Source organism: Electrona antarctica, assembly GCF_951216825.1.
Source record: "Electrona antarctica genome assembly, chromosome: 6".
NCBI lineage: Eukaryota > Metazoa > Chordata > Actinopteri > Myctophiformes > Myctophidae > Electrona > Electrona antarctica.
In genome coordinates, this window is record NC_136811.1 from 29,213,251 (window position 1) to 29,240,435 (window position 27,185).

General features: G+C 42.6%; 1 protein-coding gene across 1 annotated transcript; it reads right to left on the minus strand.

Annotated features, from left to right (window-relative positions):
• Positions 1–575: 575 nt before the first annotated feature.
• On the minus strand, positions 576–26,895 carry LOC306925532 (uncharacterized protein). The gene is made up of 3 exons (XM_079504408.1): positions 26,472–26,895; positions 23,579–23,809; positions 576–3,176 (listed from the first exon to the last, which is right to left on the minus strand). Exons 1-3 carry the CDS (start codon positions 26,715–26,717, stop codon positions 3,024–3,026), a joined length of 630 nt encoding a protein of 209 aa, XP_079360534.1. The 5' UTR covers positions 26,718–26,895; the 3' UTR covers positions 576–3,023.
• Positions 26,896–27,185: the final 290 nt, after the last annotated feature.

Below are 27,185 nucleotides of genomic sequence, written 5' to 3' on the forward strand. Positions count from 1 at the left end.
ACCTTTGGAGATACGGCGCTTTGAAAATCGGGTTATAATGGAGGCTCAACAGAGCTGGATTTAAAAATCGCATCACTAATGGGGACGGAGGTCTATACTAGCCGGAGCAATGCTAAAAGGTAAACAGACGGACGGCGCGTTCATATATGGATTAAACGGTTGTCTACGCTTATACGCGTGTCCCATACGGTCCCAATAGCCTATAGATATAAGCGTAGATGGCAATAAAATTATTAAAGTTAAAAAAAGAAAGTACTGTACCTTCATGCATTAACCGTGGCTGTGTTAAATAAAGTAGAGATGCCGCGATCGGATATCGGAGCAATATCAGCCAAAAAAACGTTGTTGTCATGAGTTGTCACAATCCGTCACAATCCGAGTTGGCTTTGTCAATTTAAAAGGCTCAAAAGGTCCAAGTTATTGGCTTAGGAATGTGACAAAAACTAATACATCTCCATGAATTCAAGGCTTCATGGGGTGTGTAATTGATAGAAAATAAGATTTATTTTGGGTGAACTATTCCTTTATGTAGTAGGTAATAGAGGTAATTGAAATAAGAAATAGTGCACAATACATTTCTCAAATATATTTTTTACTTTATTTATCAAGCAATTTGGTTTACTGTATAATCTCATATTTGTATATCAAAGGAACAAATATGACACATTGAAAACAACACACAGGCAGATGATAAACAGCTCACCAAAACTATAATCAATAGTTTGGCCCCACTGATTAAAATAATTCTAACATCCGGTTTCTCAGTTCTAGTCCAAGCTGTTGTGGTACAATTAGATCGGACCTGTCAGTACTGAGGTGTTCTCAGGCCCAGGAACTTGGAATCTGTCTGATGTCTGTAGTAAACAATACCTTTCTTAGCCTGGCTCCAGCCCCTGAATCGCTGGCCACGTCCATTAAAAATGATATACGTTGAAAAATGTTATGAAACTAAATGAAAATTGTGTCACTAGGCTGTGTTTCTAGTACCAGCTTTGTAGCATTGCAGGAGAGTCAGAAGCCTCTCCTGTTTCTGTAGCGTGAGGCAGCTTTATGTAGAAATACACCCTGTGGACATGTTGCAGGGACTTACCCACAATCCAACCCTGATGCTGAGCTATTGGGTCCCATTTTCTATACTCTTTCACTCGGCTGGGGATTGAACGGCCGACCTCCCAATCTCAGGACGGACACTTTAAACACAAGGCCACTGAGCTGGTGCATTAGCTACTGCAACATGACCCCAGACTAAGGCCCGACCAAACTTTATAAAATGGTTCAACTAAGCAATATTACATACTAAAATAAACTCTCACAAGCATAATAGAATACAATGCACTGTGTAAATGTAACCAAGTTAACATACAGTTGAACCCTGATGCTGAACAGAAGTGATGCTAAACAAAAAGGTTACATATATGGAATCAAAAAATGTGCATCAGCAGTAGTAATAAAATAATAGCATTTGGTTATTCTCTCAAACGTCATGCTGTTGTCTCGTACAAGGCTGCAATATAATTTGATTTCGTTAAAGTGCACCACACTTTAGTATTTACCCTTTTAGGAATATAATATATTCAGCAACTCTAAATGCAGTCATGAAAAGTGTCTAATTTAAATTATAATACAAAAGCAAGTAAAGCAAAAGGGGCTTGAATGACTTAGAGCTTTGGAAAAATTATATGAGTTGGTCTTTTTGTGTGTGTGTGTGTGTGTGTGTGTGTGTGTGTGTGTGTGCGTGCGTGCGTGCGTGCGTGCGTGCGTGCGTGCGTGCGTGCGTGCGTGTAGTCTCCAGTGTAGACTAATGGGATCCTTAAAGGGAAACATATATTGCAAAACAATATATGTTAATGACATTTAGAAGATTTAGAAAGATTTAGAAAGAATTTTCCTGGGGGTCTTTATGTGTAATATGTGGTTTTAGATATTTTAGATTTTAGCAGTGAGCCCAGTGTCTCTGATGTCATGGATACTGGACTCACTTACTTCCTGGACTACATGTCTCAGCCTATATCTCAAAGACCCGCCCTGCACCACTGTTTAATGCAATTTATTTGTGCGTGTTATAAGTATTTTTTGTTGAATTACTGATGACAAAGTAGTAAAAGTCAACAGTATATATATCCATAAAATAAGCAAGCAGCACGCTAGCAGACAATACACGAGTTCATTCTTTCAATCATTATATTATTTTCACAATTACCTGATCGTCTTCTTCTTAAATGCACTAGTTTAAGCTCGTCACATGAAACTCTATACCGACATATGCATACATCTGTCGCGCAAATTATCAAAACATTAAAAAGTAGCCGGTGTATGTGTATCAGATTGTGGAAATATAATAATAATAATAATATAATAATAATAATTATGATTAATTCAACAAAAAATACTTATAACACGCACAAATAAATTGCATTAAACAGTACTGCAGGGCGGGTCAGCATTGAGATATAGGCGTTGTCTCAGTAAGACAGCCCTCCCCCTATCCACAAGGAGCAGAAAGCATTATGGGAATTATAGTCCAGGAAGGAAGTGAGCCCAGTGTCCATGACATCAGACACTGGGCTCACTGCTAAAATAAAAAATATCTAAAACCACATATTACACACATAAAGACCCACAGGAAAGTGTTCTAAATGTTCTAAACGTCATTAACATATATTTTTTAACAAAAAGTGTCCCTTTAATAAACAATAAACCACTTTCCCTTTTTGGTGTCATTAGAGGTTATTTGTTTTATTTCCCCCAAATAGTCAAAATTGCAGATCAACAAGGTCACAACCCATTGCAGCGTGAAAAAAAAGAAGTATACAAATACAATAGGGCTTAATTGGTTAATCAATTGGTGGATTCTTTCTTCAGATATCATTCTGACAATATGAAATTCTTACCATTCACATTGACCATATTCACATGGTGTATGAAGTAAGAGCAAAATGGTTGCCATGTAAATAATATGTTGGTCAATTCTAGGGGTGGTGAAGTGGGAATGGGGATTGTGGGATATACACAGGAGGGGTTTTTCAGTGGAAGGCGCCGGCGACGACGACCATGTAGATGATGGTCAGGATGAAGACAGTGATGCCGATTCCCAGCGACACATGGTTCAGCGTCCTGGAAGTCCTGCTGTTCCGCTCCGCCACTAGCTGGTCTCCTGACAGGTTGGCTTCACGGGCCTGAGGGAGGGGGAGGGATGGATGGAGTCAAGGGCAGGTGAGAGTGGGGTGATATAAGAGATGTCAGCTTTTTTAATTTTACAGAGGGAAAGGAAAGATGGTAGAGAGAGGAGAAGAACACAGAAGGGAAAGAGAGAGTAAGCATTTTTCGAATGTGATGCCGACCATGCAAGTTGTCCTCCCCAGCATGATAGCACTGTAAGCAACTACCACAATATAAAGTAGTGTAAACATGGGTCATCATGCCCATGAGCTTTGATTGGCTACTGTACCTCTGATATTGTGAGCCAAAGTAAGATTTGAAGCCATTCTTGTTCAGATAGATTGCTACAGTAAGCCCCGCCTGCCAATAGTGATTGGACAATTCTAGCTTAGCAACCGTTGCTATCCACGATATGGTTTCCGCATCATTAGGTAGGTTAGTATGTGTGCCATAAACCTCCAGGTACAAACAAAGCCAGGTACAGAATTGCATGGGTTGTACAAGCAAACAACAACAACGACGACAACTAGCTAGTTAGTCTGAACAACCAAAACCGCACAGCAACAGTGTTAACTCCTTTGCTGTCCCTAGTGATAGCATGCTGTTACTGCGCCATATGCCGCTTGTCCAGGCCCACTCTACGGAGATTGTTGTCCTTCCGGGTTAAGCAGGAAGGTGAGGGCCTCCGGAAGAGGAACAACACCACTGGCATTAGCCCACAGCCTTTAGCTAGCAGTACAAGCAGCTACATTTTCTCAGCGATGCGATACAAATCACAAATGATTTATGATTGTCGGGTGCGCGGCAGGGCACGATGGACAGCTCTCGAACCTTTGGAGATACGGCGCTTTGAAAATCGGGTTATAATGGAGGCTCAACAGAGCTGGATTTAAAAATCGCATCACTAATGGGGACGGAGGTCTATACTAGCCGGAGCAATGCTAAAAGGTAAACAGACGGACGGCGCGTTCATATATGGATTAAACGGTTGTCTACGCTTATACGCGTGTCCCATACGGTCCCAATAGCCTATAGATATAAGCGTAGATGGCAATAAAATTATTAAAGTTAAAAAAAGAAAGTACTGTACCTTCATGCATTAACCGTGGCTGTGTTAAATAAAGTAGAGATGCCGCGATCGGATATCGGAGCAATATCAGCCAAAAAAACGTGGATCGGACTACAGCAAAAATGACCAATCAAATGCTTCGATCCAAGCACTCCATTCCAATACTCAATACTTCAGAACATTGTTCTATCCAGCAATTCCATCATGCAGCAGTACTAACACGAGTACTAGCAGAGGCCACGTGATCATAACAGTGTTTGCAAGTCGCAAGCTGTACGCAGCAAGCAAGCAGCCATGTCAGCCGTATGGGAGTATTATATATTAGAAAACGAAAAGGCCACCACAGCCTAGTGCAAAACTTGCAATAAAGACGTTCCACGCGGTGGCAAACAGTCTGGTCAGTATAACAAGACCAACCTCGTTAATCATCTTAAAAAATATCACCCACTGCTACATGAGGAATATTTAAAAGCTACATCAAATAAAAACCGACAACACGATGGCTCCCTCACACAGCCAGCATTGGTAAAAGCAATAACAGAGCACATTGCCCAGTTTATTGTGCTAGACGACCAGCCACTGTCAGTGGTGAATAATGTTGGGTTTAAAAGCACCTATAGTCCGGGAGCCGTGGGGCTGAACGTGGTTTCGTCAGATAAAGTTTATTTCTCAACTGATTCTTGTAGCTTGGGGTCACCTCTCACGAATTCAAGAGGGTGCCCGGTGATATCCCTTGGGCAAATTTAGTTATTAACCCCTTAATGCCTGAAATACTAACAAATCCCTGAAATTAAAGTTTTATGGTATTTCATGTGAATTACTTGGTCTAAATGCATCAAATTTGCTTTCTACATGCGTTTGTGGATGTGGATAGGCACAATGTAGTAGATTTATGATTAATGCATTATTAATTAATGCATATTAACCCCTTCATGCTTCAAACCCCCAAATCCCATAAAATATATAATTTAAATGCATCAAATTAGCTTTCTAGAGTGTTTATCCGCATGAATGTGGATATGTACAATATATTTGATTTCAGAATAGGGCATTTTTTAGATATTAACCCTGTCATGCTTAACACAGCAAAAGCCCATAAAATAGGCCTACAATAATTAATGCAAAAGCAACAAATTTGCATTCCAAAATAAATGCTTATTTGGAAGTGGTCATGTCCACCACACCTCCTTTCCTATGAATTAAGTCGATCACTTATTACTTTATTACACTTATTATTTGTATTACTTTATTACGCTTATTACTGCAGGTCTTTAGGTAGATTGGTAGGGCTCAGTGGCCTGATAGATCTGTCTTTTTCCATCCAAACTACTCTCGGTCTCATGCTGGTGTAAGATGCCCATCAACATTTTGCCACAAAGATGTTTAAAAGTGGGGGATCTATACATCTCAATTACTCTGTTGGTGGTAGTGCAGCTGGTTTGAAGTACATGCCTTAACGGAACAAGACCTGAAGGTCCAGATGGCACTTGCCTGGAATGCCTAGCACAATATGAGGAGAGTGTGGAAATCAGACCTCAAAAGGTGGCTGTGGCTGTTTAAAACGATCAAATCGTTAGCTACCGTTCGTTAGCACAACAGTCTGAGTGAGACAGTGGCCGCGGCCATTTTGAAGATGCGCGCGCATCCACTTCCAGTCTAAGCCCACCATTCACAGCTCTGTATCTCAGAAACGACATTGAGGGGCAGTTTCTGGTGAATACAAGGGTTTTCAACGGGCTGTAGTCAAGGGGCCAGTGAGGCTATTCAACGTTGAAGGTCTGGGTCCTAGTGGTAGGAGGAGGGACTACAGGCGGACCCGTGGATTCATGACCGGGAAACCCCGTGCAGCTGGGCTTTAACCAAGGGGGCAGGCAGACTTTCCAACGTTGAAGCTCTGGGTCCTAGTGGTAGGAGGAGGGACTACAGGCGGACCCGTGGATTCATGACCGGGAAACCCCGTGCAGCTGGGCTTTAACGTTGAGCGCTCGGTTGCCCTACGTCACTCAGGACCTCAAAGTTGAGGTCCTGGGAGGGACTTCCGGCAGTCTTCCGGGTGCTTCAAAACGCCACTGAGCAACTTCCACTGACATGAATAGCTGGGGGGGCGGAGCTTCGCGCCAGTTCAGTCTCTATTATATATATACTCTATGGCTTTAACATTGAGCACTCGGTTGCATACGTCACCCCGGACCTCAAAGTTGAGGTCCGGAGGAGGGACTTCCGGGTGCTTCAAAACGCCACTGAGCAACTTCCACTGACATGAATAGCTGGGGGGGCGGAGCTTCGCGCCAGTTCAGTCTCTATCCTTTTATATACTCTATGGCTGTAGTAGGTGGGCTGACACTCGCAGTCGCCTTTTTCCACCACCGACCGACACAACAACATCCGGGCATGAGACCACACATAGCAGTTTGTCATTGTAACACGCTATTACGGATATTTGGATCTTCAAAGTAAGTGTTACGCGTGATTAAACCATGGCAATACGCAATCGAGGGATTAATTAATGGCGGCAGGAATTGTGTTATGGTGCCAGCTCATAGGCAAGGGCATCATCCACATGAACATCACAATCACTAGACAAGAGTACCGTTGAATAGATAGAATTGAGGTCATACACTTTGGAGTGTACCATTTGAATGGATTTGGCTGTTGTTGCCACCATCTTCACTTTAGATGTGATGGTCTTGTAAAATACCTTTAACCATGGTCTTTTCAAAATCTTGCAAGATTGTGTCTACATTGACAACTGGTGTGATGACCACATGTATGAATACATCTGGGAGAAAGTCATGAAATCTCACAATGCTATTTTTGGGGAAAATGTTCGGTGGATGTTTGGTGCAAGATGCCCAAGATAGATGTGAAAGGGTTAATATGCAACCACCTAAAAATAAATATGCTACAGTTTCACTATACAGATAGTAGAAAGCAGATTTGATACATTTTACTTTATTATTGTGCGTACAATCTCATTCTCAAAATATATATTTTATGGTATGTTGGGGTTTTCAGGGATGAAGGGGTTAATAATATGCATTAATAAATCATGCATTAATCACACATTTTATACATTGTGCATCTCCACAAACACTGTAGAAATCATAGTTGATGCATTTAGACTTATTATTGCATGAAATACCATAAAACTCTATTTTGGGTGGATTTTTTGTGTTTCGGGCATTAAGGGGCTAATAACTAAAAATGCCCAAGGGATACACTGGGCACCCTCTGGAATTATTAAGAGGTGACCCCAAGCTACAAGAATCAGTTGACAAAAAAACTTTATCTGACGAAACCACGTTCAGCCAAAAATCACCCATTGGTTCCCGGACTACTAGAGCCTCGCTACGTTATGCCGAGCTGGAGTACATGACTGAGACAGCCATCCCGCAGATTCATAAAGACCTGCAAGGTTTCCTGGCTGCATATGTGGAGAGTGCAGAAGCGACTAGTCACTACAGACACCAATGAGTTCACTTTAACTTACGCATTAAATAAAATACAAAACTAAATTAGACCCTGTGTAAGGTCGGGTCACGACAGGGTAGCCTGCCGTTACTAGCCCTTGTGGGCTGGTGAAAAGTGTTTTGTTTTGACTCTTCTGTTCATAGACCTAGCATACCTAGGTCTATGAACAGAAGCTCAAAAGAAGCGACCAGTTTCACCACTTATCAGCTATTTTCAAAAACAATCTTGAAAGCAAGCCCAAATAAGCAACTACACTTCAGAAATAAGCCTAAATGGCCTGGGTCGGCCTAGTGGTCCAGGCACCTAGGCTGGTCATCCAGCCTGACAGTGTGTTGCAGGTTCGAGTCCCGACTCCCGATCCCGACGACCTTTGCTGCGTGTCTTTCCCCCATGTCTCTCCCAGTTTTCTGTCAACTGTCATCCATCAATAAAGGCAAAAAGCCACAAAAACAATCTTGAAAAAAGAAATAAGCCCAAACAAAAGCAACCCACAACTATCAATATTTACAAGCAACTTTACAGGAAAACAAGCCCAAAGTCGCTTATAATAAGCAGACCTGGCAATGCTTTGCGTAGAGGTGTCAAGAATGCAATGTGCTGGGGGCACAGTGGCACAGTTGGTAGTGCTGTCGCCTCACAGCTAGAAGGTCCTGGGTTCGATTCCCGCTCGGGACGCTGTGGGTGCTGGCGGCGTATTTCCTCCTCCGTGTCATCAGTGCCCATACCCAAGGCGGGGTTGGCGAAAGGGCCTTTCTGTGTGGAGTTTGCATGTTCTCCCCGTGTCCCCTAGTGTAGGTACACTCACAAAAAACATGCAGTAATCCTGGTCTCTAAACTGCCTCCCCCTGGCCAGCCGGGGCACCTGATGGAGGGGAAAGGAACTGGTTGGAATAACGTGTTCCTTCCACGCGCTACGTCCAACCAGGGAAACTCCCCCCAGCTGTAAAGGAGCAACTTGGACACTCAGGCATGAAGGAAGCATGAGTTCAAGTCCGTTGCTCTCCCCATATCCCCCATATATGGGGACTAGGCTGGCGGAGGGTGTGTAGAGCCCAGGATCACATTAGATAATTGACACAGGGGTGAAAAATGGGTTACAAAATCGTGGGATAAAAATATATTTAAAAAAAAAGAATGCAATGTGCTGTGACACTGTCCCCGAATGTTCACAGACTACAACTATCTGAAGTAGTTTGAAGTAGTGAGATACTGAATTTGATTGGAGGGTCACAGGACAATATATGTAACACACTTCTGTTCTGTAGTGAGAAACAATAGTCATTACCTGCAAGTGACGGACAACAATAATACAAAATTGTTGGCAGCCGCAGGTAAGAGAGATAATAAGAGAGATAGTAATATGTTACTCAATATGAAATACAGTAGGTAATATAAGTAGGCTTCTTTGTTTGACATGGTGGTCATTTCAGGTAAAACAAAAATAAAAAGTGTGGTTGCTGCAATCGCTTATATAGGCCCCACCCATAAATTTTGCTAGCCAATTACACTGTCACGTCACCCCTGTGATCATGTGTAAGTAATTTGGAGGGGATTTATCCCCCCAAAAAAAAATGTTGTGATTCAAATTTGGGATGGATTGGACATTCCGTTCATGATTTATGGCATTTATTGTAAATTAGGCCCCTCCCACTAACTTCGGACGACGATTACGGCCGAACGATATGCACTACCAAAATTGGCCTGTGGTGTCTTAATCGGATAGGTCCAGAGATCATGTGTACCGAATCTTTTGAGATTTGGACAAAATCTGTAGGAGGAGGGGCAAAAAGTGTGTTTTGGAGAAAATTCAAAATAGCATTTTGACACCAGGGCTTGTATAAGGAATCCAGGGAAAATTGTATTTTGATTTTACGACCTACGGTTCAAGAGTTATAAGCCAAAACGTACAGTGGGCTGTTATAGCTCCACCATGAGGCCGACCGATATAATTATAAGTTAATTAATTTTAGTAATTATTATGAACCTCCCTTCCAAGTTTTGTAACTATAGCATAAGACCATAAGACCATAGCCCATGAAAAAATACTTGAATGTGAGTTTTCGCATTTTCCCATTCCTGTCAATGGGGAAAACTAATGCACGAAATAAATTAATATCAATTAAACTATACAACATTTCTCAAGCACACCATTCTCGATGAAGCCGGTCAATTTGAGATATGGCTCAAGTGCGTACCACCAAAACTGTGGGAGGAGTAGCGAATCAAAAAAAGGTTAGGCCTACTCTAGATTCTAGAGTCTAGAAGAATAATAAGTGTTGGTCTCCAGCTCAACGGTTAAGGATTAACCTGTGATGTCATGACATACTTTTGATTTGTGTTTTTGAGTGGTGCAAACCACTCCAACAACTGGCTTCGTACCCGTGTACCCGTGTTTGTTCGTACCAAAAAAACGAGCATGGTTGCTATGGTTAGCAACCAAAAAAACGAGCATGGTTGCTATGGTTAGTAGCAGTTGCACCACTCAGTTCACACGGGTGTGACTTTTTCTATTCACTTGGCCATTAAGGTCCACAGAATGAGAGGTCTGCTCTGCCGGAAACATTGCGAAAAAAGTTATGGCCATTTTTGTATAGCCCACCATAGACAACCAATAGGCTATAAGGCAAAATTTCATCATACTTCAACTAGCATGTGACATGTCAAACTAGGGGGTTTTCATGATTCTCAAGCATTAGTTGTGCACGAAAAACACTCCTTGGCCTAAAAACGGCGATAGCCGTCATCACAAATGTGATGAGGTCAGCACATTTGGGCTGTGGATATGGCCGGGGTTATGGCGTGGGTAAAACGGGCTCCCTCCGCCTCTCAATCTCCCTCTCTCCTGTCTCCTCCCTTCTCACTCTCCCACTCCCCCTCCCTCTGGGCGTAGACAACGGGTAATCCAAAAACATATATTATAGACATAGTATTCACCTGGGCTCTCTCTTTCACAGGGTTCAACCGAACATTTGCTCATGCGTGGTACTACAGTATTTACTTTTTAAATACAATATTTCATTCAGGATCCTATCTCCTGGTTTGAGAAACTAGAAATTGAATAACGGTGCTCTGCGACTTTAACTACAAACTAGCCTGTGGTTTTAATCTAATCAGCCCTCCACCCCCACAAACATGGCCCTCCTATTAAAAGCTTGAGTTTGTTTTTCTGCACCATAGCTGGCGTGAGAAGGCGCTGTCTGCCATTGTAAACCCGTGCTGATTGCCAGCAGCTGTCCTCGTTCCTGTACGGTTGTTTCCTGCTCCAAAAATCGGGCCTTGCGTCAAGTCCTACTACAGAGCTGCACCCTACTCTAAAACATCATATTCACCATTTCAAGTTTTGCTTGTCAATAATTATTCAAAACTGCTTCTGCTAAAATATATCTAAAATCCTATCCATAATTTTGTATCAGTGTAATACCTCTAAACTTTAGAAAAACTTAGACAGTAGGATTTTAGTCTAAAGTCCTACTGACTAAGTTTTTCAATAAAAAAGGTTATACATATAATCTTTTTTTTTTTTTTATGTTTTGTTTTTGTGGCTTTCGCCTTTATTTTAGCAAAGTTATCAGTGGAAAATCACACAATGCCCAATAGGTGGGGCGGATGTGGTAAAGAAAGTGAGTGTGGACAGTTGTGTATGATATCGGGTGTGTGTGTGTGTGTGTGTGTGTGTGTGTGTGTGTGTGTGTGTGTGTGTGTGTGTGTGTGTGTGTGTGTGTGTGTGTGTGTGTGTGTGTGTGTGTGTGTGTGTGTGTGTGTGTGTGTGTGTGTGTGTGCGCCTGTTCACCTGTATGCTTTCTGTGCCTGCATGTGACTCCACTTACACTTGTCTGCAAGTGTCTGTAAGTTAGTTCTCTGACACCCTCTCCACTCTATTCCATAAGTTCAGCTTTCAGATGTTTTATTGGCCAACTAGGACAGCAGTGGCAATGGCAGTAGGATGTGGGGGAATTCCATTTCATGAAATGTTACCTACATGTGCTGTGGTTAACATAGGTCCAGCAGACCAATATAGTAGCTGTTTGTATACTTGAACACATGCACACAGATGCACGTGTGTGCGGCGCACGCACGCACGCACACACGCGCACACACACGCAAGTGCACACGCACACGTGCACGCACACACACACACACACACACACACACACACACACACACACACACACACACACACACACACACACACACACACACACACACACACAGTGTGACCGTCTTTATGTATCCTGGGGTCATGTGCACGTGTCTGTTGTCGTTTATATAAGCTAAATGGGCGTAACCACAGCTTATTTCAGACATGGCTGCCTCTTGAAAGTGGTCTCTGTGTGATTTTGTTTTCAAAGCTGCAGTAGCTGTTTAATAGCCCGAATCTAGGCTAGTTTATGTGAGTCTTGTATCATCTTGGGGCCTCATCCACGTAAAAGGTTTACCCACTAAGTCCACTTGCTAAAGGGACACTGCAACTGACCCTTGCGGGTACATTTTTACATAAATTAACGACTTAAACCGGGCCACTGCTCGGAGTCAGTACTTGCCTACTTGGTCCTCTGTTTTTTTCCTCTAGTCTACACATATCGCTTTGCTGAAAATAGACACACAATCTACAGGTTAAGCAAAGTTATCAGTGGAAATTCACACAGGAAATGCCAAATAGGTGGGGCGGATGTGGTAAAGAAAGTGATTGTGGACAGTTGTGTATGATATCGGATGTGTGTGTGTGTGTGTGTGTGTGTGTGTGTGTGTGTGTGTGTGTGTGTGTGTGTGTGTGTGTGTGTGTGTGTGTGTGTGTGTGTGTGTGTGTGTGTGTGTGTGTGTGTGTGCCTGTTCACCTGTATGCTTTCTGTGCCTGCATGTGACTCCACTTACACTTGTCTGCAAGTGTCTGTAAGTTAGTTCTCTGACACCCCCTCCACTCTATTCCATAAGTTCAGCTTTCAGATGTTTTATTGGCCAACTAGGACAGCAGTGGCAATGGCAGTAGGATGTGGGGGAATTCCATTTCATGAAATGTTACCTACATGTGCTGTGGTTAACATAGGTCCAGCAGACCAATATAGTAGCTGTTTGTATACTTGAACACATGCACACAGATGCACGTGTGTGCGGCGCATGCACGCACGCACGCACGCACGCACGCACGCACGCACGCACGCACGCACGCACGCACGCACGCACGCGCGCACACGCACACACACACACACACACACACACACACACACACAGTGTGACCGTCTTTATGTATCCTGGGGTCATGTGCACGTGTCTGTTGTCGTTTATATAAGCTAAATGGGCGTAACCACAGCTTATTTCAGACATGGCTGCCTCTTGAAAGTGGTCTCTGTGTGATTTTGTTTTCAAAGCTGCAGTAGCTGTTTAATATCCCGAATCTAGGCTTCTGTGAGTCTTGTATCATCTTGGGGCCTCATCCACGTAAAAGGTTGCACAAAATTTACCCACTTGCTAAAGGGACACTGCAACTGACCCTTGCAGGTAAATTTTTACATACATTAACAACTTAAACCGGGCCACTGCTCAGAGTCGGTACTTGCCTACTTGGTCCTCTGTTTTTTTCCTCTAGTCTACACATATCGCTTTGCTGAAAATAGACAGACAATCTACAGGCTCTTAAGGATCACAAAGCTTTGCAACGCGCAACTCTAGCTGCTGTCTTTTGTCGAACATTCCTAGGGTGTCAAGGTTAAAGTGCTTTAAAGAATGATTTTACTGTGCATGGTTTGAGTAGTGTTGTGAAGCTTAATTTCCCCACACACTGTTGTGAATGTGTGTATATGATATCACAAAGATTAGAGCTTGCATTTTTGCAGAATGAGATTACCATAATATGTGAGAAGTGGTCGACTAATCATTTTAGTTCTACAGTATAGATAACCGCACTGTTTATAGTGCTTGTTTGTTTATTATTTTATACTGACTATAAATCAGGCAAATGGCAAGAGATCCAAGTATAAATTCAGCTTAACCACTTTCAACCACGCATCCCTATTTTGGGCATGCCATTGCTGTCAACATTTTATTTCAACTCAACATCTTTCGCTGTCCATGCCTGTATATTTCAACTCAATGTTTTCCGACCTTGTCCATGGCTCTCTATTTCAACTCAACGATGTCTCTCTCCATCCCTCTGTTTATCACTCACATTCTTTTTCATAGTTGGCCTTCCAGCTGCACTCCATCCGAATGAATGCTCTCTTGCTTCACACTCCCACACATGTGCACGCACACACACACACTCCCCCACACACACACACACACACACACACACACACACACACACACACACACACACACACACACACACACACACACACACACACACACACACACACACACACACACACACACACACACACACACACACAAAATGCCTTGCATTCTGATAGAAATCCTAAACAAAACACAACTGTGAAGTCCAGTCTTTCGGTTGGTTTCTCCTCTCTCTCTCGTGTCTCCTTCTCTCCTTTCATTGGCGTGAGTCATTCTCTCTCCCTTGTCTAGCTCAGTCCCGCATGAGGCCTGACCTTTTCCTCTCTTTCTTCCCTATATTTTCATCTCTCCACACATCACAATGACAACAATGCTCTGCATTGTCCCTCAACCAGAGGCTTTTTTCTTTTCTTTTTTTTCATCCAGTGCCAAATCCTGGGTGCTACTCTCCCTCTGCCAACCTGGGGAGAGCCCCGAACTGAGCTCATGCTTCCTTCAATGCATGAGGAGTGAGCAGACCGCTTCTTATTACCTGACAGGGGGGAGTTTCCCCGGTATAGGACGTAGCACGTGGAAGGAACACTTTATTCCAACCAGTTCCTTTCCCCTCCATCAGGCGCCCCAGCTGACCAGGGGGAGGCAGTATAGAAACCAGGATTATTGCATGTTTTTTGTGAGAGTACCTACCCTAGGAGACACGGGGAGAGCATGCAAACTCCACACTCCACACTTTGTTTTTCTGAATTGCTAAACGGAATATCAATGTAGAAGCTCCACTCATCAAGCTTTGGTAGGGTGTTAACAAGAACAGCTGCTCTCCTCTTTCATGTGACTTATTTTTGTTTAAAATGTCAATATGGGGACATGAGCAGGATGTGGCAAGGCCAATATACCACAACCACATAGTCTTTGTTTCGTAACAGAATAACAATGTGAACTAACTGCCAGCTTTCCATTCAGTCCTTTCTCTATAAAACTGTAGGGCCTTTTAATAAGAGCAGCTCTCTCTCCAGTCTGCCGTGCTCACTTACTGTCTCACCACCCAACTGTCTCACCACCCAACTGTCTCACCACCCAACTGTCTCACCACCCAACTGTCTCACCACCCAACTACTTCTTTCTTCTTGATCTGTCTGTCTTTCTTTCTCTTCACCCTGTCACATTTCTCTCTCGTTTCCCTCCTGCCATCATAGCTTTTCCCGCCTCGATTTTAGTCACTGCCTTATGATTCTTCTACTTCACTTCCATGTCTCTATTATTTGCTTTCTCTCCCTCCCTCCCTCCCTCCCTCCCACACACACACACACACACACACACACACACACACACACACACACACACACACACACACACACACACACACACACACACACACACACAGGAATGCATGTGTACACACATGTGCGCACGCATAATGCTAATTCAATTTCCCAGAAAAGGGTCACAGAAAGCATTTGAGAGAAACGAAACCTTGACAGTTAGAAAACCAACCACATTTTCACAATGTCCCTGGCTCAAATCCAGGTTTGGTATACCTACTCCAACATAGATAGACAATGACAAACGTTCTATTCAACATTGTAGAATAGGTAAAGGGTGACGGGTCGCACACAGCCACACACCAAGAATGCATTTTCAAAAGATATTCTCTACATCACAGGACAAACGTTTCGGCTATCATCTGTCCTGTGATGTAGAGAATACATATTTATGTGTGCGACCTACCATGTTCTACAATGTTGATTTAAGCTGACCACGCACCATAAAACAGAGCGCGGTGGTCACAAGAAAGTAAACTTTCTATTCACAAATGGAATCTTGAGCCGATATACTGTAGACACATTAATTCATGATATTAAAACAATATTTAACTGCAGGCCTCTCGTTTGAGGAGCAGCTTTACTATGTCCCAAATTGTCAGATTCTACTTCATACACAGTAACAAGTACAAATACCAAATTGAAAGCATATGTGGGAGTAATCCGGTGACCGGTAACAATGTTGCCATGCAGGTCTACTCTGACACTGTCTGAAACTATTTAAAAGTTGGCATTATGTTTTTGTATTTTTTTTTGTGGCTTTTACCTTTATTTTATATTTTTTATGGAGGGACAGACAGTAGGCTGACAGGAAATGGGGAGAGAGATGGGGGGAAGACATGCAGTAAAGGCTGTCGGGATCGGGAGTCGAACCCGTGGCACACTGCCAGACTGGGTTACCAGCCAAGGTGCCTGGACCATTGAGCCATGGCCCAGGCCTGCATTATGTATTTTAATGTACATTTTAGACATTAACTAAACTGAACTTTCTGTGATCTAATTGAAATGCAATGCCTACTTTCTTTTGAACATTATTTTGTCACTGTCAGTGATTTTTGTAAAATATGCCTTTGCACTTTTTAGGAGAGACTACATGTCCCGGAATTAATACTGTAGTCGTTTCTACTGTAGGAGAGTGAGAATATTGCATAAAAGGTCTGATCCAAGCTAGGGGTGGAATCTTAGGCCCAAACCACACCAGTTGCAACTCCTTGCAACTAGCCGCAGCTAGTTGCAACTCATTGCAACAAAACAAACCACACCAATGCAATTCCTTGCAACTGTCATTGAGGATAATGGTTGCTAGTAGTTGCAAGGAGTTACGTGGCGAATCATTGGTGGGGTTTGGGCTTTAGGCACAGAGTCAGTTAAACAAAATAAGTTAAATCTCTGAAACAATGGTCCTAGAATTTTCCTTCATTCAATTTGTGTCAAACAAGCTTTCTATTTATGACTCAGATACCCCTTCATGCCTCTGACACTGGTCAGGCTCTTCCGAGGTGTATCGAAACTTTCCTCCGGCAGGTATCTTGAGATTATTTCTGAAAATAATTTCAAGAATTCACATCTGGATTTCGTACGCCATTCATGACAGCAGTGTGTCTGTCGCAGATCACATTGCTGTTTGTAATTTAATATGACAAATGTTTATTTTGGTAGAAGAAGGTGGGCAATATACTACAGTACGTCTCATATATCATTAAAAATATATATAAAGAAAATTTAGAAACAGGTCAAATGATTTTTGTACAATATGCTTGATTTGTCCCTTGAGTATACTGTAATACAAAAATGTATTCGTCCTAGGTCAAGAAGGGTAAACTATGCTCACCAAGGCCCATTTGCTTAACGCTCTGAAGTACTCTTTTTGGGGTCAGGGAATCAAAGAATAATATATTCTATTGGCCATGAATTAAGACTCAGATATGAGGTTTAGTACAAATGTAGACATAGATTGTAAGATTCCTCTATATTCTCTCTACTTTTCTATTATGCGCACGCACGCACGCACGCACGCACGCACGCACGCACGCACGCACGCACGCATTGTGGAATGTTGGTCATTCAACTGGTTCCTTTTTTCACTGAAGTCATAGAAAGCAACATAGATAATGAAACTGTGGGAGTGAGAACACCACCCGCATGTTCTTGGCTCCAAATCCAGGCCTGGTAACCTACTACAACATTTAGAACAGTAGTAGTAGTAGTTTTCAAATGTTTTCATGTCAAGAAATGTGGGCCCATCTGAAAATATTTTGTGCCAGGGTCCCGTTTTTGCGGTTGGAATTCAGTACAGAGGCATTGGTAAAGATGAACCAACTGGTATATTTATTCACCAACAGAACAATACCAACAGAACAACACCAACAGAACAACACCAACAGAACAACACCAACAGAACAACACCAACAGAACAATACCAACAGAACAATACCAACAGAACAATACCAACAGAACAACACCAACAGAACAACACCAACAGAACAATACCAACAGAACAACACCAACAGAACAATACCAACAGAACAACACCAACAGAACAACACCAACAGAACAACACCAACAGAACAATACCAACAGACATAAATAATACATACAAGAAGCTCTCTACTTCTCTCTTTACTGACATTGGCATTCAAACCTCAACAATAAAACTCCACATTATTGCACTTCCCAAACATATTGCACCTATCATCCACATTGCACCTGCCCATGCCGATTACCACACCCCAAACATTTCTTGTTCTAGTTTTGTCAATGCCAACTCTGTGTGTGTGTGTGTGTGTGTGTGTGTGTGTGTGTGTGTGTGTGTGTGTACGCACGCGCGCGACCGCGTGTGTGTACGCACGCGCGCGACCGCGTGTGTGTACGCACGCGCGCGACCGCGTGTGCGTGCGTGCGTGCGTGCGTGCGTGCGTGCGTCTGTGCGTTATTCTATCTTGTTAATCTAACAAAGGTCCAGATGGAATCAGAGACTACCGGCCTAAATCAGATCATCTCTCTCCTCAGGGCTCAGGCGGAAGCCAATGAGTTCAGGTGGAACTCATTGGGAACTCATTGGCCATCTCAGCTATAACCAGGAAACAACAATGCATTCAAGAATAAAATCATGGGGGCGCCCGCTGGCCTAGTGGTCCAGGCGCCCGCTGGCCTAGTGGTCCAGGCGCATGCCACATATAGGCTCTGGCCTGACACCGACAGCGTGTTGCATGTTCGAGTCCCGTTCATGACGACCTTGGCTACATGTCTTTCCCCTTCTCTCTCTCCCTCTTTCCTGTCAATCTCCACTTGAAACTATCAATAAAGGCAGAAAAGCCAAAAACTAATCTTTTAAAAAACAACAATGACAATGACTGTGCAAAATATGTTGTGCAAGCTACTACAAAAGTGCCAATATGCTATGCAATTAAATCAATCGTTACAAATACATGTGCAAAACTAGAAAAAGTCCCCTTCTGGGCACAGGTCTCCACCAGTTGGATAGGAGTGTGTGTGATGTTTGGCAAAATGTTTAGGAGTAATATAAACATGTTTTTATGTTTGTTTGTTGTTTGCAACAATTTTCTTAATTTTTTTGAGGAAAAGCAGAGCCAGATCACCCATAGCATCTCTGAGGATAGAATTCTGGATGAGCAGGACAAAACGTGTACAAAACGGGCCACTCCTGAAAACTTTGGCAGGCAATCTTAGCCAGTCAGTGTAGAATCTGAGAAGTCCAACAGACTCGTCTTGATCACATGACTACAGAGATCATGTGTACTGATTTGCGTGAGATTTGGATGAAATCTGTGCAACTAATATAAACAATGTGTTTTGCAGAAATCGGCCTCATGGTGGCGCTATAACCGGCAGATGTTGAGGGATGCAGGGAAAATGTTTTTCCATGGCGTCTAGGGAGTGCTCATATATAAGTTGTACACAGATCGATGCAGTTATAGGTAAAAACAGGAATTGCCCTGTTATAGCGCCACCGTGAGGCTGAATTGGGCAAAAAAAATAGTGGCATGTCGTCCTCGGCCTAGTGGGAATGTGCGTGTATAATTTCACAGAAATTGCACACTGTGTTTGTGATTTGTGGCATTTTGTTCGAAACGGACCAATCGTGTGAGCTTTGGAAGCCAATCTTAGCCAATCAGTATGGAAGATGGGAAATGGTGCAGATCCGTGTTGATCACATGACTATGGAGATAGTGTATACCGAATTGTGTGATGTATGGATAAAATGTGTACGAGTAATCTACAGAAATGTGTTTTGCCAAAATCGTCCTCATGGTGGTGCTATAACAGGCCGTTGTGGAATATTTGGGGTAGAGGTTCGTCGTTGGTATCCAGGGAGTGTGTGTGCAAAGTTTGGCATGGATCGGGCCAACGGTGCCGGAGATTAGCTGGTATCGGATGGACGGACACATGCACACACCGTCGCACACACACACGGACGGAGTGCAAAACATACTCTCTCCCCATGCCTTCGGCCTGGTGGAGAGTGGAGACAATGACTGACTGTCGTAAACGATACAGAGACACCTCCCCGACAATATCGCCAGGACAGTTTGTTTATTTTCGTACCACAATTCTTATATGAGATGATTTTAAGATGACCCCATGTTATTCTCCATAGATAACTTACTTCCGTGAACCAGGGGATGAGCGAGTGACGCTTTATGCATGCATTACACACACTACATTTTGTTTATTGAATTAATACATGTAAACATGGTATTCAATCTTTAGATTATTTCCAGTGGAAACCTTTGTGTAATATATTGAAAACATCTTGTGTAATGTAGGCTATAGTCACTATATGTTGTCACTGCCGGCCCACACACCAATTATTCGTAACGCAACTAGCTGCAACTGCAATACTTCCAGTAATACTTACAACCAGTTCCCCTTTCCATTTCCCGAAAGGGCACTGCAATTTATTTCAAATTGGTGTGGAATGGCCTCAACATCTTTCATGAAAACAGAAGTACATCTTGTGTAATGTATAGTCAATATATGGAACGAATTGGACTCCAGCAAAAATGACCGATCTAATCTAACGCTCTGATCCAAGCAATCCATTCCAGTAGTCCACTCCAGATAGCCAGCAGGCAGCTGCAATACACAGTGTAGAGAGACTTAAGTGCTGGATCGGATTGGTATCAGTATCGAATCGGTATCTCTATCGGATTAGTATCGGATCGGGAGTGAAAAATCTAGATCCAGCATCCCTAATTTAACTATCAACAAAACATATCCACAGATGACGCCATAGCCACAACACTACACAATAACCTCTCCCACCTGGAGAAAAGGAACTCCTATGTGAGTACCAGAATGCTGTTTATAGATTACACCTCAGTGTTGAACACCACAGTCTCCTCCTGACTGGATCCTGGACATTGATGATGAGGAAAGATGACCCTCAACACAGGAGCCTCGCATGGCTGTGTTCTGTGTTTTGAGTGACCCCCCCTGCTTTAATCCCTATACACCCACAACTGCGTGGCCATGCACAGGAGAGGAGAGAGAGAGAGACAGATGGACGGATACATAGCCTACCTTTATTGACCCCACGAGGGGAATTCAGGCAACAGAGACAGCACAGCAGTTTACAGATCCAGGGCATATAGAAGTACAGTAATACAGATAAAAATAATATAAACATGTTTTTGTGTGTGTGTGTGTGTGTGTGTGTGTGTGTGTGTGTGTGTGTGTGTGTGTGTGTGTGTGTGTGTGTGTGTGTGTGTGTGTGTGTGTGTGTGTGTGAGACGCGACTTGGCCTGTTGTAGCGCCACCATGAGGCTGATTTGAAAACTGTCAAGTGGCATTTCTTCCTCAGCCTAGTATGCATGCACACTTGCACAGCGCAATCGGACACTGCGTTGAGGAGTTGTGGCGATTTGTACAAAACAGGTACAAAGCGGGCTACTCCTGAAAAGTTTAGAAGCCAATCACATGACTATGGAGAGCATGTGTACCGATTTGCGTGAGATTTGGATAAAATCTGAAGGAGTAATATTAGAAAATGTGTTTTACATATGTCGGCCTCCTGGTGGCGCTATAAAGAGCAGATGTGAAAGATTCCCAGCAAAGATTTTTCCATGGCCTCTAGGGAGTGTGCATACAATGTTTTACACAGATCTGTGCAGTTAGAGGTAAAAACACTAAACGGCCAGTTATAGCGCCACCATGAGGCTGAGTTGAAAATGTTCAAGTGACATTTCTTCTAACATTCACGGAAATCACACGATGTGTTCATGATTTGCGGCATTTTGTTTGAAACTGAGCACTCCTACAAACTTTGGAATCACACACACACACACACACACACACACACACACACACACACACACACACACACACACACACACACACACACACACACACCTATCTCTTTGATATGAGGATATGAAAAATACTTTTAGCTATGTTATAACATTTTGGAATTTCTGCTTCAATGTTCTAGAAAGCCGTCAGAAATGTTTCCACTCTCACGCTTACAGATGCATTGCACGGCTTCAATCTACAAACTTTTCTCCTTGGCCATGTTTACTTACCGTCAACCATTCCACTGCCATGACTCATACGGTTAATGACAAACTCATGAATTCTACTTTCCCCCATTGCCCCCATCTGACTTAGATTAGACAGAAACATTTCAATAAAATGATGTGTATCATATTTAGAACAGTTGAAAATAATAAGAAATAATAGAGTTAATTTTAAGAAAACTTTTCAATGTAGTCATTGTAGTGTTCATTTTAAGCAATGTGTCAAAAATATGTTTTGCCAACAACTGATGATTAAGACTTACAGTACATGGTATGAGAGTTACCGTCATGGAAAAGGTAATTTGATAATTGATACAGTAACAGCTGTTTCCCCATTCAGAGGCCGTGTCCTTCAAAGGCTGCATTACATCTAGGGGTGCAACCAAGGCTGTGCTGGTCAGTTAGTATTGAGCTTCAAGTCAGAACAGATCCGCTGCAGCTAATTTAGTTGACTCAGTTTCACGTCTTTTGCTATAGTGATGTAATCAATTAATCATTTGGGACCACCTGTGTAGCTTATTTAACATTTTAAATGGCTTGCATGTAGGCTACTCTTTGACATTCGTCTTGAAGTTGTCACCATTGGCTCTTTCTCTATAGCCTATGTGCTGCCGTGCGCTAGAGCGAGACAGGATGATTTTAAATATTTCTCTGTCTCTTCGTCTCTCCCATAGAGCTATAATATATCGGGTCTCTCCCCCCATATGTGCGCGCACACACACACACACACACACTCACACACACACACACACACACACACACACACACACACACACACACACACACACACACACACACACACACACACACACACACACACACACACACACACACACATATGTCAGTTTGACACATTCAGTAGATCTCGTGATCTTTTGTGGCCAGATGTAATTTCTTGGGGTCTAGTAGGACTATAGTAAATAAAATAAAAATAAATAGCTATAACATTTTGTAAAAAAAAATACATATTTAGCCCCATGCTCGAATGCCCCCGCCCCCCCTGTCAAAAACAGCTAAAATCCCTAAAACGAAAGAAAGGAGCAAATGAAAAAAAATGAACACTCATCTTTTACTTTCTCTAACAACCTAAAACATGAACCTTGGTTGAAAAAAACTAAAGTTGTCCTTTACGCTCCCTTTTCATGTTGTCATGGATGGAAAAGTGCCTGATAAAGAACTTGTGTGGCTTCACTGGCTTGTGAAGTGAGCTTGTGAGCCTTGATGACATAGGTGTAAGGATTTAGCGCACAGAACCTTCAAGCACACACAACTGTTTCTATTCCGTTTTTATTCTCTTGTTGTGTATATACGTTGTGTCATTGTATGTACGCCGGTACATGTTGCTGTTCTCTGTTCTTATTGTTATTTATATTTTTTCCTTTTTTCAATTACTATTATTTATGCTGCTACAATGTCTGGGGAGCTAGCCTAACCAAAAAACATTTTATCTTATGTACCTATTAGACTCTCCAGAAAAACGCGGGCACAAATCCTTGATTGTGCTGCTTAAAATGCTTGCAAACTGTTTGATTGACAGCTCCCTCACACTCCTGTTACTTTTGTTGCACCTATAGGGCAGGCCAGTCATTATTTTCACTGCATGGGTTTTTGTGACATCATATATATATATATATATATATATATATATATATATATATATATATATATATAATTGGCAGTATAGAGCAGGCCCACCCTGCTTAAACCTGACTAGCGCGGTAAGCAGAAGAGCAACAGAAGACAGATACCTGTATGGGTGTCAGGGGCATGGTGAAAGTGAACGTGTAACTCACCGAGATGGAGTAGATGAGGGCAGCGATGCCGAGAGGCAGGCAGCAGCACAGCATGGTGAAGATGGAGTATCCCATGTAGTCATTGACCGGGTGAGCCAGTGGGGGCCGGCTCACATAGACAGTGGGCTGTATGGTAACAGTGGCACCTGGTTGGGGTGGGTACTGCTGTCCTGGCATTGCAGGGTATGGTTGGCCTGGCGCACCTCCATACTGTGGTGGATTTCCATAGCCCTGTGTACCAAAGACCAGAAATGTTAACTCCCAATTCAAGTTTTAATTAAGTTGTGTGGGTGGATCTGTCAAAAGTCTACATTCAATTCAATTCACATGGGGAAATAATTCATGTTTGTGAATGTAGTTGCATGGTAATGGTGTGATTTGTAGTGTAGTGTCTAACTCAGCAACAAAAGTTCGGAAACTTAACTTTGGTCCATTATTTCTCCACTGTAATAATACCAATTTGGTATTGAATTTTATATAATTTTAAACGTTGATTAACCTTTGATTGACCTTTACAACGAGGTATAGCTTGTAAGGATCGGGCATTCGTGGAGTGAGAAACACAGCTAGTTGGCACAGTGTGGGTGCCAAAGAATTTGCCAAAATGGCAAGTGGTTGGTATTCACCATTGCTTTGGGTTGCTTAGTGGATTGGATGATTGCACTCTCACACAGTAATAAGATTTGCTTTTGGCTTTTCTGTCTTTATTGATAGATAAATTGCGACAGCCCCGGCAGTATCTCTCTCACAGGCAAGACAGAACGTGTCATCATTGAAGGCAATCTCAAATTCAATGCAGATATCTGGAGATTCTGGAGCCAGTGGCGATCCCATATCTACATGGAGTCCCAGTCCCAGACTGGGACGCCATCCTCCAGGATGACAACGCTCGCCCCCCCACAGAGCCAGGATCATCACAGAGTACCTCCAAAATTTGGGAGTGGAGAGGATGGAATGGCCTGCCGTGAGTCCAGACCTCAACCCAATTGAACACTTGTGGGATCAGCTTTGGCTGAACGTGCTAGAGCTGTATGTGCTAGAGTGACCAACAGAACAACGTTGGATGATGTTATAAAACCCTTGTGTCTAGGGATGAGTTTGTAACATAAAGATAGTTTACCAGGTTGTTGAGTAAAGGTGCAAATAATTGGAGTGAAAAAAGTGCAAAGTGTTCTCTTTACTTTTCAAAATGGTAGTTTAGGATATCTACATATGTACAGTCACAAACAGTAGGTGTGCACAAGCACACATGAAACAGTTAAGCCACTACCAGGGACACAGGTGTTGCCAAAATAACAAGGTGAAACAAAAGACATAGAACATCATATTTTGAGATGGGGGTCAGAGGCCAAATACATCATTTTTGGGGTCCTTGACATGAAATAGTTTGAGCACCACTGACATAGAAACATAGGTTTTTCAGAAAACTGTCATGATTTAGAAGACATTTTGTAGAGTCGAGCTCAGGTCTAAATGGGTTAACAAGGTCCAATCCACTAAGCAACTAGCCAAGCTGTTGTGGCTTCGTATGGATCTTCCAGGCGCTACTGAGTTCCCTAACACTGAGTTTAAAATGAATAAAGTGTAAAAATGGCTAATATGTGTTTTTTTTCCTTATTACTGTATTAGAGTGCAATCATCCAATCCACTAAGCAACTCAAAGGGTGAATATCAACCACTTGCCATTTTGGCACATTTTTTGGAGGCACTACCCACACGTTTAGCTGTGTTGCTCATTCCACAAACGTTAGATCCTTACAAGCTATACCTTGTTGTAAAGGTGACTAATCAACGATTAAAATGATATAAAATACAATACCAATTGGTGTCATTAAAGTGGAGAAATAATGGACCAAATTTATGTTTCCGAACTTTTGCTGCTGAGTTGATATGTGGAGAAACTGGATATGACAAGTTTTCCATTTTGTTAAGTGAGAGAATACATTTAGATTTTACCTTTAGTAAACAAAAAAAACTACTAGATAACCCCTGTCAAATTCTTAATATTTAGTTTATAATACGCAGTGCTTTCGATTCGATTGCCACACGAGAATACAAAAATACATTTCACAATACAGATTACATTAGAGAAGTCACATGTTTCACTGTTTGGCTATTTGTCTTGGTACATGTATGTAGTAGACGGTAGACCAAGGCTATTCGTCTTGGAGTAGGAGAAATAGGCACATATTAGGCCTATATGGTTTTTCGTTCAGTAGCCTACTTTAAAAGACTCTAAAAGACAACATATACTCCCTCTAGAAATGAATGTGGTCTGGTAGGCCTACATTCCATTCCATTAAGTGTGGCAGATTCAATCATCATGGCTGGCATCTTAGGAACTTCAACTGCATGGTTTTTAAGCGCAGTTGTCCATCAGGGTTGCTCATAGCTTATATATTATTTTACAGCATATGGTTATCATTGAGATTAGATAGTATGACATAGGCCTATTATTAGCCATGGTTCACATGACGCTCAACAGTCATGTTTCAGGGCTAATGTCATATGTGTGTAGTGTCTTGGTGTGCGACCCAATACCGATTTTGAACGGGTAGCGCACCTATACAGTCAGAGCGCGGTGCGGTCACATGAAGAGTAATATGTGTGTAGTGTAAACTGAGTGCCACGTATTGTGTGTGTGGGGGGGAGACTATTTGTAAAATATAAATTAAAATAAAGTTGTACTAAGTCAACTGTGATTAAGAACAAGAAAGAGGACCAGGTTTTTTAATGTCCAGTTAAGAATAGGACATAACTTAACAGTGCTGCACCCACAAACCTTTTTTGGAGCCAATTTATAGGCTACTAAGTTAATCTTTTTTTACAGAATAAAACATAAATAGCCTAAGCAATGTCATTGTTGCCTGTGGCGTGACTGATGATGGACTACCTGCGGTTGTTGTGGGTAACCTTGTCCGGGCTGAGGGTACCCCTGTCCGGGCTGAGGGTACCCCTGTCCGGGCTGAGGGTACCCCTGTCCGGGCTGAGGGTACCCCTGTCCGGGCTGAGGGTACCCAGCGGCGGGTACGTCTTGGTAGGCTGGAGGGGCTGGGTTGGTCAAGGCAGCTTTCTCATCGTGATTCCATCCTGCGGGTGGAGCAGTCGCCGCCTTTCTGTCGTATCCGTCGGGATCCATTGAGTTTGATAAAAAACAATTACTTTGTTTCCCAATTCCCAGCAAATTAAAACGTACCCTTCGCGTACTCAGCTAAATGCAAATTATGAGTTGGGGCTGAAGTGTTGGAAATAATTCCCCGCTCTCTCAACTCTCTAAAACATGTAAACTTGTGACGTGTCGTGGTATGAACTTTAAGTGGAACTGTGGAATAACTTTACTGAAAAGTTTGGTGCTTGATAATTGGCGTCTCCTCTTTCTCTCCCCCACTCTCATCGTTATTAATATTAACCTATCAGAGGCAGGGAAATGGAGAGGATGGCTTAGCGTTAGAGAGGAGGGGAGAGGTTTGGGGTGGGTACCGTGGTCCGTGTGTAGCACATATGGCTGGTAGAACAGGAAACGTAATATTTATTCAATAAAAGTACCTACGAGCAATAGGCTATTCAGCAAGTCACTCATTAAGTCCACACCCACACCAGAGGGAGT

What these genes read in the sequence shown, in the direction of transcription:
- LOC306925532 (XM_079504408.1), bottom strand. Translation starts at nt 26,717, where the DNA reads ATGGATCCCGACGGATACGACAGAAAGGCGGCGACTGCTCCACCCGCA. An exon ending in GTTACCCACAACAACCGCAG is followed by an intron (nt 23,810 to 26,471) that starts GTAGTCCATCAT and finishes TTTGGTACACAG; the next exon opens with GGCTATGGAAATCCACCACA. An exon ending in CCCTCATCTACTCCATCTCG is followed by an intron (nt 3,177 to 23,578) that starts GTGAGTTACACG and finishes CCCCTCCCTCAG; the next exon opens with GCCCGTGAAGCCAACCTGTC.